General features: G+C 28.8%; 1 protein-coding gene across 4 annotated transcripts; it reads right to left on the reverse strand.

Annotated features, from left to right (window-relative positions):
* Nucleotides 1-1,559: 1,559 nt before the first annotated feature.
* On the reverse strand, nucleotides 1,560-16,950 carry LOC130665105 (dynein axonemal assembly factor 11). Of its 4 annotated transcripts, XM_057465380.1 has the most exons (10): nucleotides 16,542-16,947; nucleotides 16,217-16,282; nucleotides 12,813-12,980; nucleotides 12,454-12,616; nucleotides 12,213-12,281; nucleotides 10,045-10,164; nucleotides 9,744-9,848; nucleotides 6,386-6,658; nucleotides 3,029-3,115; nucleotides 1,560-2,959 (listed from the first exon to the last, which is right to left on the reverse strand). In XM_057465380.1, the coding sequence occupies exons 1-10, from the start codon at nucleotides 16,619-16,621 to the stop codon at nucleotides 2,849-2,851; spliced, it is 1,242 nt and encodes a 413-aa protein (XP_057321363.1). In that variant the 5' UTR covers nucleotides 16,622-16,947; the 3' UTR covers nucleotides 1,560-2,848. The 4 variants fall into 4 exon arrangements, with proteins under 4 accessions (XP_057321363.1, XP_057321364.1, XP_057321365.1 ...); XM_057465381.1 differs by lacking the exon at nucleotides 12,213-12,281 and having other exon boundaries at nucleotides 16,542-16,949; XM_057465382.1 differs by lacking the exon at nucleotides 9,744-9,848 and having other exon boundaries at nucleotides 16,542-16,948.
* Nucleotides 16,951-17,805: the final 855 nt, after the last annotated feature.

Below are 17,805 nucleotides of genomic sequence, written 5' to 3' on the forward strand. Positions count from 1 at the left end.
TTTAAGTGGAGGAAACTGTTTGGACTCAGTAACTCCCGATCGCGAGGAAGAGGCTTATGATGGGCAGGCTTATGACGGGTAGTCGACTGTGCAATAATAATTTATCTTATTAAGAACATGGAAATAAATAAATAAAATAACATACGTTTATACTTGTTAAAGGTGTATCTTCATGTTTTTATTTAAAAAGCTTATCAATTTAGGTACAATTTAATTTTTGATCGTTTCTAGTTAAGCCGAATCGGCAAGAAAATTGACTTAGAGAGAAGGAACGATTTTCTCACCAATACAGTTTAAAAATTTTTATTTTACAAAGAAATGTATAAATCAATAATTTTATACTACACAAATAATTTTACTGGACGTATTGAATTACAAATTATTTAAATACAATATTTAATTATGGAATGAAAATACTCCTGACAAATAGACTCATTGTAACTTTGAATTAATTATTATTTTTTTTCCTTTTTTTTTTTTTTTTTAGTCTAATTTCTCTCTTTTTTTTCATAAACTTTTGTTCTGCTTTTCTTTTCAACAATTTTTTTATTTCTAATATATACATTTTGTGTTTGGAAGATTTAATTTTATATAATAAATATAATCAATTATATAAGGATTTATTTGAAATAATTAACTAATTATTCAACAAGATATACTTTTACAATATATCAAAAACTTATTAACAATCCGTTAATTTTTTAATGAAGAAAAAATAAAAATTTTAAATAAATCAATTTTATTTAAATTAATTTTCTAAAAATTTATGTAAATTAATTTAATACATTAATACAATTATACTAACAATAATCAAAAGCAAAAGCAATTAATGGAATAAATATGATAAATGGACGGTCATTAACAGCAAAAATAATTGTAAGAAATTATTAAATTTATCATAGGAATAAAATAAATTGTACTTAAATATAAGTATGCAGTTGATTAAATTATTAAAATTAATTTCAAAAAAAAAAAAATAAAGTTACCAATTAATAAAAAAATAATATAATCGGATGTGTTGCATCCCTACAGAGAATTTCTCTACATTATAAAATTTTACAAAGTTTTTCCCTACACGAATCAACTCTACAGATACATTTTTACATCGCAACAACTCAACAAAGGTTATTTTCACATCCTTACATCTCTCATATAGACAATCTCTACAGCGATCATTTTTACATAGCGCTAAGTTCAAACAGTAGAATTTTTGTTTTGAAATTTTATTAATAAAGAAAATTAATTATATAAAAAAATGAATGAATAAAAGTAAAATTAAATTATTTAAATACTACCAAAGTGATAATTCGCCCCAACGCAAATTTAGAGAAACCAGCGACTGCTGCTTTTAAACTAGTGGTCTCATGTTAACTTTTCGTATCTATTTTGATAACTTTATTCTGTATTTGAACTTGATTTCCAACTTTGGTTTATATATAGCAACAGGTGCGCTGTATCTTCACTTATTTTAAATCATTTTTCAACAGTCCTACGGTTGTCTTATTCGACAATTAATATTTTATTAAAAATAAAAATATAACATTGTTATAGAATATGTATTCTCAAACAATTACAATAAAAAAAAAAAAAAAAAATATAAACACAACAAAAAATAACAATTGATACAGAAAATTAACACAAGACCACCAGTTTAAAAGCAGCAACCGCTAGAATTTCTAAATTTGTGTTGGGGTGAATCATCACTTTTGTAATATTTAAATAATTTAATTTCACTTTCATTCATTCATTCTTTTATATAATTAACCTTCTTTATTAATAAAAAATCAAAACAAAAATTCTACTGTTTGAACTTAGCGCTATGTAAAAATGATCGCTGTAGAGATTGTCTATATGAGAGATGTAAGGATGTGAAAATAACCTTTGTTGAGTTGTTGCGATGTAAAAATTTATCTGTAGAGTTGATTCGTGTAGGAAAAAACTTTGTAAAGTTTTATAATGTAGAGAAATTCTCTGTAGGGATGCACTACACCCATATAATCTCAATTATATTTTTTTTGTCTATAAATTTTTAAAAATTGGATTTATTTCTTTATCTAAAGTATTATAAAAAGATTCCTACGACTGTTTGTTCATTTTTTATAATACAAAAATTATTTTGTAGAGCAATAAATAGTAACTATTAATTATTGCATTTTTATTAGTTGTTTATTTAAAAGTTAAATAGGCTCTTTAATTATATTGAAAAATTTATCCCACAGCCTGACAGTAATCTCCTCATTTTTATTTCATTTTATTACAAATTATATGACCAAGCTCCTTTAGCTGATTGAATATACCGCAATTGCCTGACATCTGGACTGTTAACTCGTCCAACACAACAATTTTCATCAATAGCCCGATAGTCTCTTACATAAGTTTCTCGTTTAGCGATCGCTAAAGGGATACTATCGCTACTTGCAACTCTTCTTACTTGATTTCCTTTAAGCTCATGAATTTTATTGAAACATGAATTTTCTGAAAGATCGAGATTTTTAATTCTCTTGCTACGACTTTTGTCATTTATTAATTTTGATGTACAATCAATTGACGGATCATCTGTAAATTTATCACCAAATCCACGAGATGGCATTGAATTTAATAATGGACTTTTTTCACCGGTTATTTTATCATGTTCTCCAAAATAACGCGGGCTTGGATCAATAGAAACATTTTTGGTAGGTCTTATTTTAGTTTCGCAGTAACAAAAATCATCAAAACGATCTAAATCGAGAGGTATTGTATTTAAAGAATCAGTATAATCAGGACTTGGTGCCATTGACTCGACACTGGCCATTGATGGTGGCAACATCGCCGTACCCCGAGTAAGATGGGGACGGCGTCAGATACATCATTCTTCTAATTCGTCCATTCTGTTGCGAACTGCCATTTCGACAACTTCTAGACTTGGGTAATCCAATTCTTTCACAAGACACAAAACAGCAGATAAAATGTTTGAATTCTAAAAAGAAATAGATTGTTTATTAGATAACATTACAGTCATTGAATAAAAAAAAAAAAATTTACTTACTCTCGTAACAGGTCTCCTGTGATAATGAAACCGACATTTATCTTTCTCCGAATGTCGCACCCAACCTGGCATTTCTCTGGGATCCTCCTGTATTAAAAATAAATAAATAAAAAATAATGGAAAATAGTTAAGATAGAATTTAAGTTCTCAGAATTAAACTGGTTAACCCTTCGTCCATCGCGTTATGAACGCAGCGCCGCGATTTGTATTAATGGGGACCACTAGTGTGGAATTTTGACAAAATCAATTTTTTTTTGCATATTCCGATAGTCTATAAGGTAAGTGACCTAGTACCCGATCACTCATGTATTTGTATGTCTATATTTATGAACTATAGATATACAAATACATGGATTGATCGGGTACTAGTTCCCTGATCGGGTATTAGGTCTTCTGCCTTACACGGAGAGAAAAAAATAGTTCTGATTCCTATGCTAGCATGGTAACCATTACTCTGCCCTGTTATGACAAAACGACGTATCTCGAGATACGCTGTTTTGTCGTAACAAAGCTAAAAAGGTTTATTTAGTGTCACTTAATAATAGGGTATCATCAAAATTTTACTAATTTAATTAATTATGCCAATAATATTGGTCGAATGTGCATATAAAAGAAATGAAAAAAAACGTATCTTTTTTGCATTGGAAATTTAATTCTTCGAGTTACAGCGTTTTGTCATAACAATTTCATCTATTTATCAAAACAAGCATTAGTTTTTTACGATAAAAAAAACGTATCTCGAGATACGTCGTTTTGTCATAACAGAAATTAATTTTTCTGTTAAATTGTACTCAAATTCTGTTAATTAACTTTAAACGCTATTTTCTCGAAACTATAATTTTTGAGATACGTCGTTTTGTCATGACAGGGCAGTACTATGTTACATCCCTGATTAAAAGAAACGATTTGCAATGTTAAATGCCCATAAGAAAGGCGATTCAAAAGTATTTAAAGTAATCAAAAGCATTAAAAAGTATTAAAAAATTTTTTTTTTCTAATCGTTTTAAATCGTTTCTTTTAAAAAGGGATAGTAACGAAGATTTTTGTGAAAATCCTGTGTGAATTTGCTGGAAAAAATTTTTAGAATTGTGGCAAAAATATGAGTGATAACTCATTCGACGCGGAATCAAATTTTGAGCAAGATGTGTTTTTTATTTTTTTATTTGTCAAAATTTCAATTTTTTATTAATAAAAAACAAACAAGATAAATAATCTTAGATTTTTGTTAATAGCTCAATAACTATAAAAGATATCGAAAATCTAAAAAAAGATCTTTAATGAGTAGGAAATTTCTGAAGAAAGTCTCAACTCTTGGAACTCTAGTTCCATAAACAATAATTTTTATTTAATGTTGAAAATCGGATTCCGCGCGGCTGCTGTCTTACTCTAACTTCAACGCGTCAATGTCTAGTCGTATAAGCTTGTGTGGTTTTAATTTTTAAAAATCATAGTTATGATCAGGAAACATGGTAGTGTCTCGCGCCAAGTACACACGTTCAAACACATGGATATGTATGAAGTGTCATGACGCGAGCCTACCGTGTATCTATACCTTAGACGTATTGGTTTTTAGCTCTCATACTTGGTAACACCGCAATGTTAAATACATGGGGGCGGAACGCTGCGCGACGGACGGAGGGTTAAATGGTTGAACTAATTATTTAGCAATGATCTACCTACGGTTACTAAACAAGTAAGATAAATTATATTTATTTGATATTTTAAGCTGAATAAGTCATTGAAAGTAGAGGATTGTCACTTCATGAAAATTTTTTCTCTGATATAATTATTGAACTTTTTCTCAAATTCAGAATAATCGATGAAAGTTACTTTGGTTGAAAATCCTCTGCTTTAGTGCCATTCAAAATACAAAAAATTCTCAGTGCTATCTCGATTCGCAAGATTTCTGTCTATTCCTGCATCGAATGCGTCATCCGAGTCATCAAAAAACTTTTGAATTTGAATTCCGATTGACTTTCAATCAGATTTTATGAGATTTAATCAGGGTTGCCACCGGAAAATGCAAATTTAATTATATTGCTCTATTCAAATAGAAATATAACTAAACAGTTTGATAGTTAATTTAAAAAATAATCAAATATTTTCTTAACTCAAAATTATTATTATTTTAATTGACAGTGTAATAAATTTTTTTTCAGCTTAAAAAACAAAGTAAATATAATTTAAACTACACTGTAAAAAATCACCGGGGTAAGTCCAAACGGTGTAGGTGTTAAAATTATCGGTGTTAAATTTACCCCTGAAAGCGGTGTGAAAATAACGCCGTCACCGGTGTAAATATTCTAGACCGGTGTTAAAATAACGCCGCCACCGGTGTAAATATTCTAGACCGGTGTTAAAATAACGCCGCCGCCGGTGTAGATATTCTTTACCGATGTTAAAATATTTTACTTTGTGAATATTTTTACTTACTCGATCACTATACTTGTTAATAAATGAAATTCTTTATTAATTTTCATAAAGAACTGACATTTTTTGTGTTTTATAATCTTTAAAGTTAATAATCCAAGCGGACGCAGTTTACCCTGCTTTTACACCGGTTATCCCGCTTTTACACCGATGTTACTCCGTTTTTACACCGGTTACCCCGCCTTTACACCGATTTTACTCCGCTTTTACACCGGTTACCCCGCCTTTACACCGATTTTACTACGCTTTTACACCGGTTACCCCGATTTAACACCGGTATTTTTAACACCGGTGTAGTTTTATTTTAACACCGGGCGGAGTTAAAATGAGTCCATTTTTAACACCGCTCTTTTTACAGTGTACTTATTTAATTATCGTAAATAGTCCATCGGCTAAATAAGCTAACCCGTGTAAAAAATTTTGTATTTATAATGCATTTAGATCTGAATTTCATCAGGAAACTCCGATGGTAACACAAATATGACTTCATCATGACTTTGCTCCAACTTTTCGTCTAGTAAATTTGTATCAATTCTGAAATTAATTTATTACGCCTTTGAATTGGACGTGGGATAACCAACAGAAACTTGACTAAATTTTTACTATATTAAACATTTTGTCAAATTTATCGATTCAGAAATCACCAATAAATTTTTTCTATCAAGTACTTGGCTTACGTAAATCAGTTTTAATTGTAAAATTAATTTACTGAATGAACTTCAAAATCACTTGGATAAAAATTTGACTGAGTCATATTTTTGTCGTGATTAAAGTTGTTGGTACAAATTTATGATGGAAGTCATATTTGTGTCATGATCTGAGTTTCATGATGAAATTAAGATCTAAATTCAGTATGAATACAAATTTATTTACATGGAAAGCTATGTAATTAAGACTAAATTACATATGCCTTGTAAAACTACTAACCCTTTCACTGTTTTGGTGAGCAGAAGTTCGTCTTGATTGATGTGATTCCTCATAATCTATTTGTCTTCGGTCTTCACATTCATAAATATTTCGATCTATAGATCGTCTTTCATCGCCATACTCGTTAACAGAGTAAGCTGTTCTTGGTGACGGTAGGACTTGCTGTGAACGATGAGTATTAGGTTCACTCGATCTCTCATACTCAGCACTATAACCACGACGATCTTCATAATCTCCATTCTGTTTTGCAACAGCTGGACGATCATCGTAATCCTATAATTAATTTGTATTAAAAAATAATTCAATAATAATTTTAATTTAATTATCAATAAAATAACAAACAAAAAAAAACTGCTCAGTATTGAATATCCGTAAGCATATTGAATATCAATATTCCATTTGATTTCTCATTTTAAATGATACTGAGATTCAAAGTCCCCAGGAAAAAAATATATATATGATTACATAATTATATATAGAGAATAGCCCGATGTAATTATATATAAATATATTGTTACGTTCTGGCTTTAATTATATTTAAATAAAAATTTTTAGAAATTTCGACACTTCTTAGAATGATAAATAAATCAATAAATCGTTACTTTGTTGGTGAGATTATTTATTTTCAATGCCAACAATGTAACGGGAATCTCTTGCGATAAGAGAATCACCGTGGCTCGAGAATAGTCTAAACAAACGACGATGCGTGGGATCTGGGTTATATCACGACGATTTTCTCATAGGAAACCTGAGATGTAATGTCAACATTTTGATGAATGTATATTATCAAAGAGCGACAGATCAAGGCAGTCGATCACAAGATCTAGTAGAGCTAAGAACTCTACACAAAGGTACTGGCTTGATCCTGTCACTCGAACTTCAAGGCAAAAATACATATCCGTATTTTATTTGAAATACGCACTCCTTATTTAAAGTTTGGCCGCTGCTACCGACAGCCTAATACTTTCACCTGTTCTGGGTCCTGATACCGGCGGCCTAGGCGCTTCCTTTCCGGATCTAGAAATTCATGCCAAGAAGCAGAAGGTCAGACAAGAAGGCTCAGCTACGCCGCATAGTCAAACATCAACGCTGTAGAGGGTCAACCTGCCTTTTGGACGGGTATCGGCGGTGGAAACCCGCTTCCAAACATTGATCTAGACCGGCAGCAATCACTCTCGGGGGCTATTCTTTTCCACGACCCTCGCTAAGGGTATTATTCTGAAGCCAATTTCAAGGCCACCGGCAGGGACGTCTACGCACCGGCTGCAGCGGAAAGGTTAAGGCAGAAAGGGATTTTTTGGGCCGAATTATGGAGCCCATAATCTCCATCACGAGATTAGGTCCGTAAAATTTATTTCATAAAATAAAGGAATCTCACACACCTGAGATCTATCGATACCCTAAAGACGTCAACCTGGTAGTTTAAAATTATTCTGTTCTATAAATGGAAAAGCTAGAATGTAACAAAAAGTTTCTTTGAAACAGGTTCAAGAGTTTCGTTTAGATATAAAGATACGCCTGTGAAAATTAGAGCTCTTTATATTAACATTAAGAGATTCCGTATCGCACTTTTCTATTTTCCATAAGAATAACATAGAAATTTTTTTTTTTACGTCTTCTGATTCTTATAACTAGCTAACGATGCATCGTATGAAAAATCTGCAGATATTTTTTTGTAGGGAATTGAATGCTCTGCAAAAAAAAGCCCTTATGATTTTTTGATAAATCCATCTGTTCAAAAGTTATTTAAGCATAAGTCAAATTTATAATGAATTTTGAGATCTTCTTACTTTTCCGGCGAAACTATCAGACTTACCACGAAATATCGTGAGATCTTTTTTGTAGATAATTTTATTGCTCAGAAATTATCTCTCATAAAATTGATTAAAATTCCACATCGTTTTCTAGTTATGCTCTTTTTAATGCCAAGCTTTTAAAGGCGATTAGAACACTATTTTTTTTTTTTTAAGAGCTTGACATAAAAATGATAATAACTAGAAAACAATGCGAAATTTTAAACAATTTTATGAGAGATAATTTCTGAGAAATAAAATTATCTACAAAAAAACCTTGTGACATTTTGTGATAAGTCTGATAGTTTCGCCGGAAAAGTAAAAAGATCTCAAAATTTACTATAAATTTGACTTTGAGCTCAAATAACTTTTGAGCAGATGGATTTATCAATAAATGATAAGAGACTTTTTTTGTAGAACATTCAATTTCCTACAAAAATATGTCTGCGGATTTTTCCTACGACGCATCGTTAGCTAGTTATAACAATAAGACGCCAAAAAAAAATTTTCCATGTTATTCTTACGGAAAATAGAAAAGTGCAATGCGGAACCTCAATGTTAATATTAAGAGCTCTAATTTTTACAGGCGTATTTTTATACCTAAATAAGACCTTTGAACCTGTTTCCAAAAAATAAAAAATTTTTCTTTTCAAATACCCTAATATATAATCATGTATAAATTATATATAATTGTACGTAATTAGGTAATTATTTATAACTATATGTAATTTTACATAATTATATACAATTATTCTGGTGACGTATGTACAATTATATATAATCATGCCATTTTACAGAAATGAACTATAAAATATACGCATTCTGAAAGGCAAAGAGTCCCTTTAATTTCTTTTTAATCCCTGAAAACTATATAAAATGTAAATATGATTCTATGTAATTATATTGGGCCATTTTTCACACATAATTATATATAATTTTTTTTTATCCGGATTGATTACTAAATAAATTAATTGAAAAAAATTATTACCAGCAATAAAAATTGAATTATTAATTTTAAAAAATACTTAGCAATTAATATTATAATAAAAGATTAAAAAGTTAGAAAAGTAGCGAATGAAAGTATAAGCTAAGTAGAATTACAATCGTGACAAGGTAAATAACATGCTCTAATTCTGTTGCGTAAATAGAGATTATCGTTTCATGTCAGTGTGCATCATGAAAACGTACTATTTATTAAGTCTGAATTAAAACGAATTCGAAATTGAAAACAATTTCTCTTATTGCAATATAAATTTATCATAAATAATGTGAGTAGATTTTTTCATTTAAAAATTAAAAAAAATTAAATGCAAGTTAGCGATATTAATTAAGTCAAGTCCCGATTAAATTTTTTTTGTTCAATTTGCGAATAAAAATTTTTTTTTTAAACTTTACAATTATAATTAAAATAATTCAAGTACAGTAACTGTACTAAGATGTCTTGATTAAAAATTATTAATTATCTACACTAGGGTATTAATAAAGAAGAATTAATTTTTATCGGAATTTGAATTAATTTTCTACGCAAATAATTAATGCTGTTCTTTTTAAGATGAATGATATACCTTAGGAAATTCGGGAATGTTATTCTGCAAGCTGTGTCCATTGGTACGTAATTCAATTTTAGCTGTTTCATCTTTTACTTGATTTTTAGTTTGTCCATTTTGAAGCTGTTAGTTATTATTAATAATTGTTAATAATTATCAGTTTATTTTTAATAAAAATAAATAATTATTAATATAAAATTATTAACACATAAAAGTTCAAGCTTTAAAGTTCAAGCCGCTTGAACCGCAAGATTATTTTTGTCTTATAAAAGCTTTAAAGTAAATATAAAGATAATTATTTATTTAAAAATATATTTACGTCATAATTGTAGTGATTATTTTGAGAATATTGATGAGGAGATGATGCATTATAATTAGCATTTCTTCGATCAGTATCTTGATATTCTTCATGAACTTGATGATGATCCTCATAACTTCTCTGAAAAAATTAAAAAAAAATCTATCATCGAATAGACGTAGAAAAGCAATAACGTGTTACCTCACAAAAAAAAAGATTTGTAAAATTTTTCTACCAGATGATTCCTCACGAACTAAAAAATATTTTTCAAACAATTTAGCGTAAAAAAAAAGTTTTAATAAAAAAATCCCGAAAATTGATAACAAAAATTACCTGAATGAAACTTTTCGGAAAATTAAGTTAAGTAACTTGAGTTCGAGCACTAGATTGCAGAGAGTCATTAATTGATCAGAATAAAAATTCAAGTAACTTGGTACGTTATTGTGAAAATATTAAATAATTTTTTTTATAACAAGTTAAAACAAATTTTGTAGTAATTAATTTTTTACTGAATAACATTTATACTGTAATCATTCTAGTAGAATCAAGTGACTTTATATTAATTATATTTAATAGCTAAGTACGATTAGTAGTTTTGTAAAGCCGAGTCTAGTTTTATGAAACGTTTTTGATAATTAAACTATTTTATATTTTGTTATAAAAAATTTCATTTAATTTTTTATGGATTTACTCATTTTAGATCGTCACCTTATTATATTTGTTTTTTTTGGTTGAATATTATTTAATGAAAGCACAAGAAAGTAATTTGTGCTTGAATAATTTCGAGATAAATTTTATTAAAAATAGTTTTAAGAGGAGTCTGATCTTTCTTTTCTATCACAGTCAAGTCGACGAACGGTACTCTCCTTGTTGGGTTCTATGCCATTTGGTCTCCGGACAAAATATCCTCGTCCGAAATGTATTTGGACAAACTTTTACTTTTAGAAAGTCGATTTTTTTGACACAGTGTAATATAGATATAGCCATGTGCTTTTTTTTTTACAAGTTATACGTGTGTAAATATAAAATATATGAAGTCATAAACAGTCGACTACCCCTCATAAGCCTGCCTTTGATAAGCCTCTTCCCCTCAATCGGGAGTCACTGAGTTCAAACAGCTTCCCCCACTTAACCACTCTAAGGAGTTTCGTAACAGAAAACCCGTTATAAGCCTCCGTTAAAACTGTCAAAATTATAAACTAACAGTAGGAAAAAATAGACAAATTAATGATGAAAATTTACTATCTACGTTTCACGGAGAATAATTTAATCGTTATTAAGTAAAATATAATTTATTGTTCATAATTATAATCATGAATTAAATTTAAAGCTTCTGTAACAATTGGAAAGTTTTATTGAGCATTATGTTTATCAATAAAATTATTATTTTTATTATTACTGTAATCAATACCGTTATCATTATAATTATTATTTGTGTAAAAAGATAAGTATTTATTTTAGCGCTATAAGCACCAGAATAATAAGGATAGTCACGTATGTAACAAAACATAAATATGACGTTTAAAATCATATAAAAGAAAACAGGCTTATAACGGATAGTCGAGAACAAAACTAAACATACGGTACTGGGAAGACTGAAATTCCCATAAAAATTTTCCCTACATTCCCTAGACTAGGCTTATGACGGGTAGTCGACTGTAGTTACAGTAGAACTATCATTTATTCAAAGAAAATTTGACCAATACTTTTTCGAAAATTTTTGTGATTGAAATATAACTGGTAAAAGTAAAAAAATAATAAAAAACAAAAGAATTTCTCGAAAAATGCAATAACATTTTTTCACGGGAATATTTTGTCCGGGAATCAAAACGCCTATTTCTCTTTTGTTGCACTTGTACAATAAATGGAATCTTTGTCCACGTTTTTCTTTTCATCAAATGAACATTTTTGAAAAATGAAAACATAGATTGCTAGATAACAGAGTAACGCATCGAGTTCTTAATTTTGCATTTAGAGGACTAGTTTAAAATTTTTGGACAAAAATTGCTATAGACACTCCTTAAATCTTTAAACGCAATTTTTTTTTTAAATGACGTCTATGTTTGTCGACATATCATTGCTTATTAACGTCTAAATAAAATATCTGTTTCTTTTCTGGAGTCTTAAATACAATTTTCAACTTAATGTGAATTTTTTGTTACATAAAACAATTAAATATTTATTTTTACCTGATCGCTAGATGAACTGTATCTTCTATTCCTTTCTAACACAACGTCGTCAATGAACTCAGCGACTTCCTGATTATAAGCATTAGTAACACACAATATTAGTGACAAAAAAAAATCAATTTTTAAAATAAATAAAATAAATTGATATGCAAAAATTATTAATTTTAGTATACAATTGTAAAGTTTTTAAACATGCAGGGATTGCTGATATCATTTGAATTTTTTAGTAATTAAAATTTACCTCAGGACTTGCTGGATCTGATTGTGGAGGTGACGCATCCATACTAAGAGGATGGACAAGAATTTTCCCTCGTGATAATGCAACATTTATTTCATCAGCAGTTACAAATTTCTCATCAAGCTTTTCTAAATTTGGTAGAGCTCTAATTACAGCCATACGATATCTATAATAATAATAATAATAATAAGTGATATTTATTAATATAATTTAAATGAATCAGTATTAAAGAAAATGATTAAATAAGAGAAATTTTTTAATAAATCTTGTGTACACTCAGTATATTATTAAAGTAAAGAGTATTAAAAATAAAATGATTAATTATAAATAGTAATTTATAATATTTTTATACGGTTTCTTACCCCTCTCTTTCAGCGCAAGGATTTTCTCCAAGCCATAAATTGCGAAGGTTTGGTAAATTTTGTAAATAACATATTTCATTTAAATCTGTTATGTTATTTCTTCTAACAAATAAATCTTTTAAATTTGAACAGAATTGAAAATCTGATAAGCTGTTTATTTTGTTGACGCTGAAATATGTAATTATAATTACTTATTAAAAATATATTTATACTGTTAATTACTTATTACATTACTAGTTATTGGTTAATATAAAGCTCAATAGTTTTAAATTATGCATAATAGAAAATATTTTTAACCCTCCACCCATCGCGCGGTTTCGCCACCGTTTGTTCGTGGCGCCGCAGCGTTCCGCTGCCATGTATTTAATATTTCGGTGTTGCCAAGTATCATAACTATGATTTTTTAAAATTAAAAGCACACGTGCTTATACGACTAGACAATTGTAATTTTTTTACTAAAATAAAAATTTTGTATCAAATAAAAATATTAAAGAAAGAGATGAATTAACTGAGCTGGAAATAAGTCGCTGGTGCGAACTGGAAATACTGCGCAGAAAATCCGAACAAATTCAACGCCCGAGTTTACTCGCGTCAGCAACAAATTGTCGCGTTTCTCAGGTTTTTCAACAAAAAAAATCGGTCTATCGGTTGACCCTACGGGCTAGCCCTAAAACTTCCCGCTATTTTCCCCTCCTTGTGCTCGAAAATACTTTTGTATGCCATTCTTTTCGAAAAAAAAATGTTTTTTACCATTTTTTCTCCAACGATATCTCTCAAACGAATTGACTAATTGAGACGGTTGAGGTGGCAATCGACGTGTTTTATTGAGTTCTAAAGCTGATCAGATTTTAAAATTGATTTATCTAGTCGTTTTTGAGAAATTTCAAAAATACTAAAAAAAAATTTTTTTCTTAATTCTTTCGACAACGGTTTCTCTTGAACGAATGAACGGATTTTGATGGTTGAGGTGGCATTCGACGCTTAGAAAGTTTTAGAGCTGATTAGATTTTGGAATGAATCCATCGAGCACAACAAGTTATCCAAAAAAAACATTTTTGAAAAAATTTTGTTTTTGGAATATCTCCGAATGAACCCTACTGATCAAGCTCAACTTTTCGCAGCTTTTAGATATTGACAAGCCGCGTCGAATGCCACCTTGATGATCGAAATCGGTTCATCCGTTCGAAAGTTACAGACATTTACATACGTACGTACGTACAAACGTAATAATTTTTTAATAAAAATTACGAGGCTGCGCTCATAGCACGATGGACCAAGGGTTAATGTTTAATAAATGATTAAAACTAAAAGAAACATGATATCAAATTTTTCAAAGACCAGAAAAAATATGTTTGCTTGTGTCCAGACTTGAAACCTACTGCGCATTGGCATTGTCTGGTTTTGAAAAAAACCGTGGATTTAAATGTCTAGGAATTAAGTAGCGTCAAGTAGCATTAAGAGAATGAAACATGTGATTTTAAAATGAAACTTTTGCACGGATAAATTCCTGAATTATCATATAAGATGATACATTCGATATATTAAGTTATTATTAATCGGATACAATGTTTTTTGTTAAGAAATTTTATGTTATTTTTTAGAATTACTCATGTGAAATTCCTATTTACTATATAAGCGTACCGAGGAACGCTTCGCTTGTTTACATATTTGTGAGAAAAATAATAGATATTTTATGAAATTACTTAACGTAAATCTACACAGAAAAAAAATATTTCTTGGCGCTAGAACAATTTTGCAATAGAAAATTAAAACAAAAATTTTCTTGGGACTTAAAAAAATTCTTGGCGCAAGAAACTTTTTCTCCTCGAAAAATTTTTTCCCTGACAGATCCGAATCACGGTCAATTACCGCAATTTATCACATATTACGGCAATTTGCGGTGAAACATGGCAGTTTCTCGCAATTTGCAGCATTTTTACCGTATGCTTTTTTATTTTTACAGTGCAACACTTTACTCTACGGTAAAATACCGCAGACTTGCCGCAAATTTACGGTAAAAATACTGTACTTTTGCCGTTAAAGTACGGAAATTTACCGTAAAATCACAGAAAGCCTGCGGAATTTTACTATAAAGTGAAGGCTTGCACTGTAAAACTGTAAAAAATATAAAAGTATACAGTGCTTACAGTAATTTACCGTAATTAGGATTCGCTAGGGAATAATATGATAATTTTATAATAATAAAATCGTATTTTTACCGTAAAATACCATGGAAACTTTTGTTATCAATTTATAATTCAAAATATTTCATGATACTGAAGTTAGCCGAGGTCTGATAATTTTTTGATTTTTTTCAAACGATAAATTATAAAAAAAAAAATATTTGAAAAAATTGCACCTGTAGTTTTTTAAATTTTCTACATGTGCATATTTCTACACAAAAAAAAACAGTTAACTTGGTTCAAGAAAAATATTGTCTTCTGAATTTTCTATCTTGATTCAATAAAATGGCTTCGCCTCGGCCACCAATTACATGTGATCTGAGACATTTCTTGCTTTACTTCCCTAGGTGTGTAATATACTAATTTTCCGAATCGATCAAAAAAACTTTCTTGAATCAAGAATATTTCCCTTGATTCGTTAACTGTTTTTTCTATGTAGTTTTAGGATTTTTGTAATTGATTTGGTGAAAAAAAATCTTAAAATTATTAATTGTCTGCTAACTTCAGTATCATAATATTTCTTAGCGCAAGTCAAAATTGTCTTAAGGCTGGGCCGTACTAAACGAATTTTTGAATTTTACTTTTCTTTTAATTTATTAATCAATTGTTATTACAGAAATTTTTATAGCTTCCGAAAAAATGTGAAAGACAAACTTTTTCGGAAGGTTTTCATCATTCGAGTGACGTAATTATTCAAAATGTAATTAGAAAAGTAAAATTCGAAAATTCGGTTAGTACTGCCCACCTTAAGACGAGTAAAAATATTTTGCACCGAAAAATCATTTTTTTTCTGTGTATTAATAGGAAACTCAATTTTTAATTTTTTTTAAACGTCTGGTTTGTAAACTAGAAGCCTCGCATGTATAAATTTATTGTAGAAGAAAACGTGATGTTTTTAAAAGATATAGATATAAAATAATTCGATGATTTAAAATAAGTAATGATTTTATAAAATTATAAATTCAAATAAAAAATATATGAAATAGATTATTAAATAATAATAGTATTTGCTGAGTTTGAAGGATTTAAAGTAGGTAGAACAAGCTATTCTGAAGAAACGTGTAGGCTCAGTGGCCTTGAAGTTGAACAAGCATCAAGCAATCACATGCATATGTAAAAATAAAAAAGAAAAACATTTATTGAATTGTCTTTTAAAGGTAAAGCAGTTAATCGATATCGAAAGTAAATAAATTACTTAATACTTTATTTCTAAATCCATACCTCAGTGATAAAACTTCAACTTTTTTTAATTCACGTAAAATACTAACATCTGTTAATTCGGAGCCCCTGAAATAAAAACAATAATTAGATTTCATCTTTGAATATTGTAATTATTTTATATTTGAAAAAAAAGTATACAAGTTTTAAGAAATAAATAAATATAAGAAAAAAAAAATTATAATTAATGGAAATTATTTTTAATAATTTTTATAATAAATTATATATATATATATATATATATATATATATATATATATATATATATATATATATATATATATATTTAGTAATTTATATAAATAACTAAAATCAGGTTATTACTTACCAACAATTGAGTTTTTTAACAGCAGTAAGATCCGAAATTCGGGTTCTAGCAACGACCATTTCTTCCGTTAGTTTCACCATTGTGAAACATTTAATTTTACTTTTTATTATTTTCACAAATTAATACAAAGGAAAATTGAATTACACCGTCAATAAATAAATTTATAATTAAACTTTCAAATAAACGTGTTTAGCGACAGATATTTACGACTAAATAATCAGTATTTAATGAAATATGTATTATGTATTGGAAAACATAGTTTATTTATTAATTTGTTTTTTTTTTTTTAACTGTAAAATAATTTCTCACGTTTGAAAATAATTGTTTATGAAGAGATTACACAAACCATACGTCATCATGGTTCTTGGACGACTGCTATGAAACAGGCCGTGAACAAAATGTGAATAGAAATGTACGGAGTGTAAAATCACAGACAATAGAAATAAGAGACGAGAAGTTAGAAAAAAATCAATGTGATTTATTATGGTACTATATATATATTCTGTTTTTACACACTTATTATACGTATGTAGATAAAGTAAACATCTAGGCATTTTGAATCGATAAGAATGACATCTTCATTACCATCATATTAACTGAGAGGGTAAGGCATCATAATCACGACGAAAGAGACGAGGTGTAGGTTGAAAATGATTTATTTATTTTTATTTATTTATTCATTTATTTATACTTATTTACAAAAATTAGTACAAATAACTCTAAGATTAATCCCGTTAAAGTCTGTTTACATAAAAGAAAGACACGCCAGCAACTCATATAACACACAATCAATAAGACTGACAATTCGCGTCCCTAATGCCAAAAAGGCATATGCTGTATATAGATCTACCATAAAGCTAAAAAGGCATATACATTTTTTTTTTGCTCAATCGCTTAGAAATGATTTGAAATGAATATTTTGATAATAAAAAAAATTAAAACCAAAAAGGCCTATAAATATACATAAGCCTTTTTGCTTTTAGGCACAATGATCATTTATGCCAAAAAGGCATATAAAAAAAAAAATATATCACCATAAAGTTAAACCCGTGAATTCAAATTTAAATATACTAAGGGAATAAATTAAAGTCAAACAGAAATTTCGAAATTTTTCAGTGAATTTTGAGTAGGGGAGGGTGGGGCAGAGCGGCCCCCCTAAGCCAATTATTACTTTTTGTGGCTTTCAACCATAAGATCACTTTACTTTTGTCCTATTTCGAACGAATTTATGGACATTTGGCCAAAATTCTGAAAAAAAAAAATT

Source organism: Microplitis mediator, chromosome 3 (genome assembly GCF_029852145.1).
Source record: "Microplitis mediator isolate UGA2020A chromosome 3, iyMicMedi2.1, whole genome shotgun sequence".
NCBI classification, from domain to species: Eukaryota; Metazoa; Arthropoda; class Insecta; order Hymenoptera; family Braconidae; genus Microplitis; species Microplitis mediator.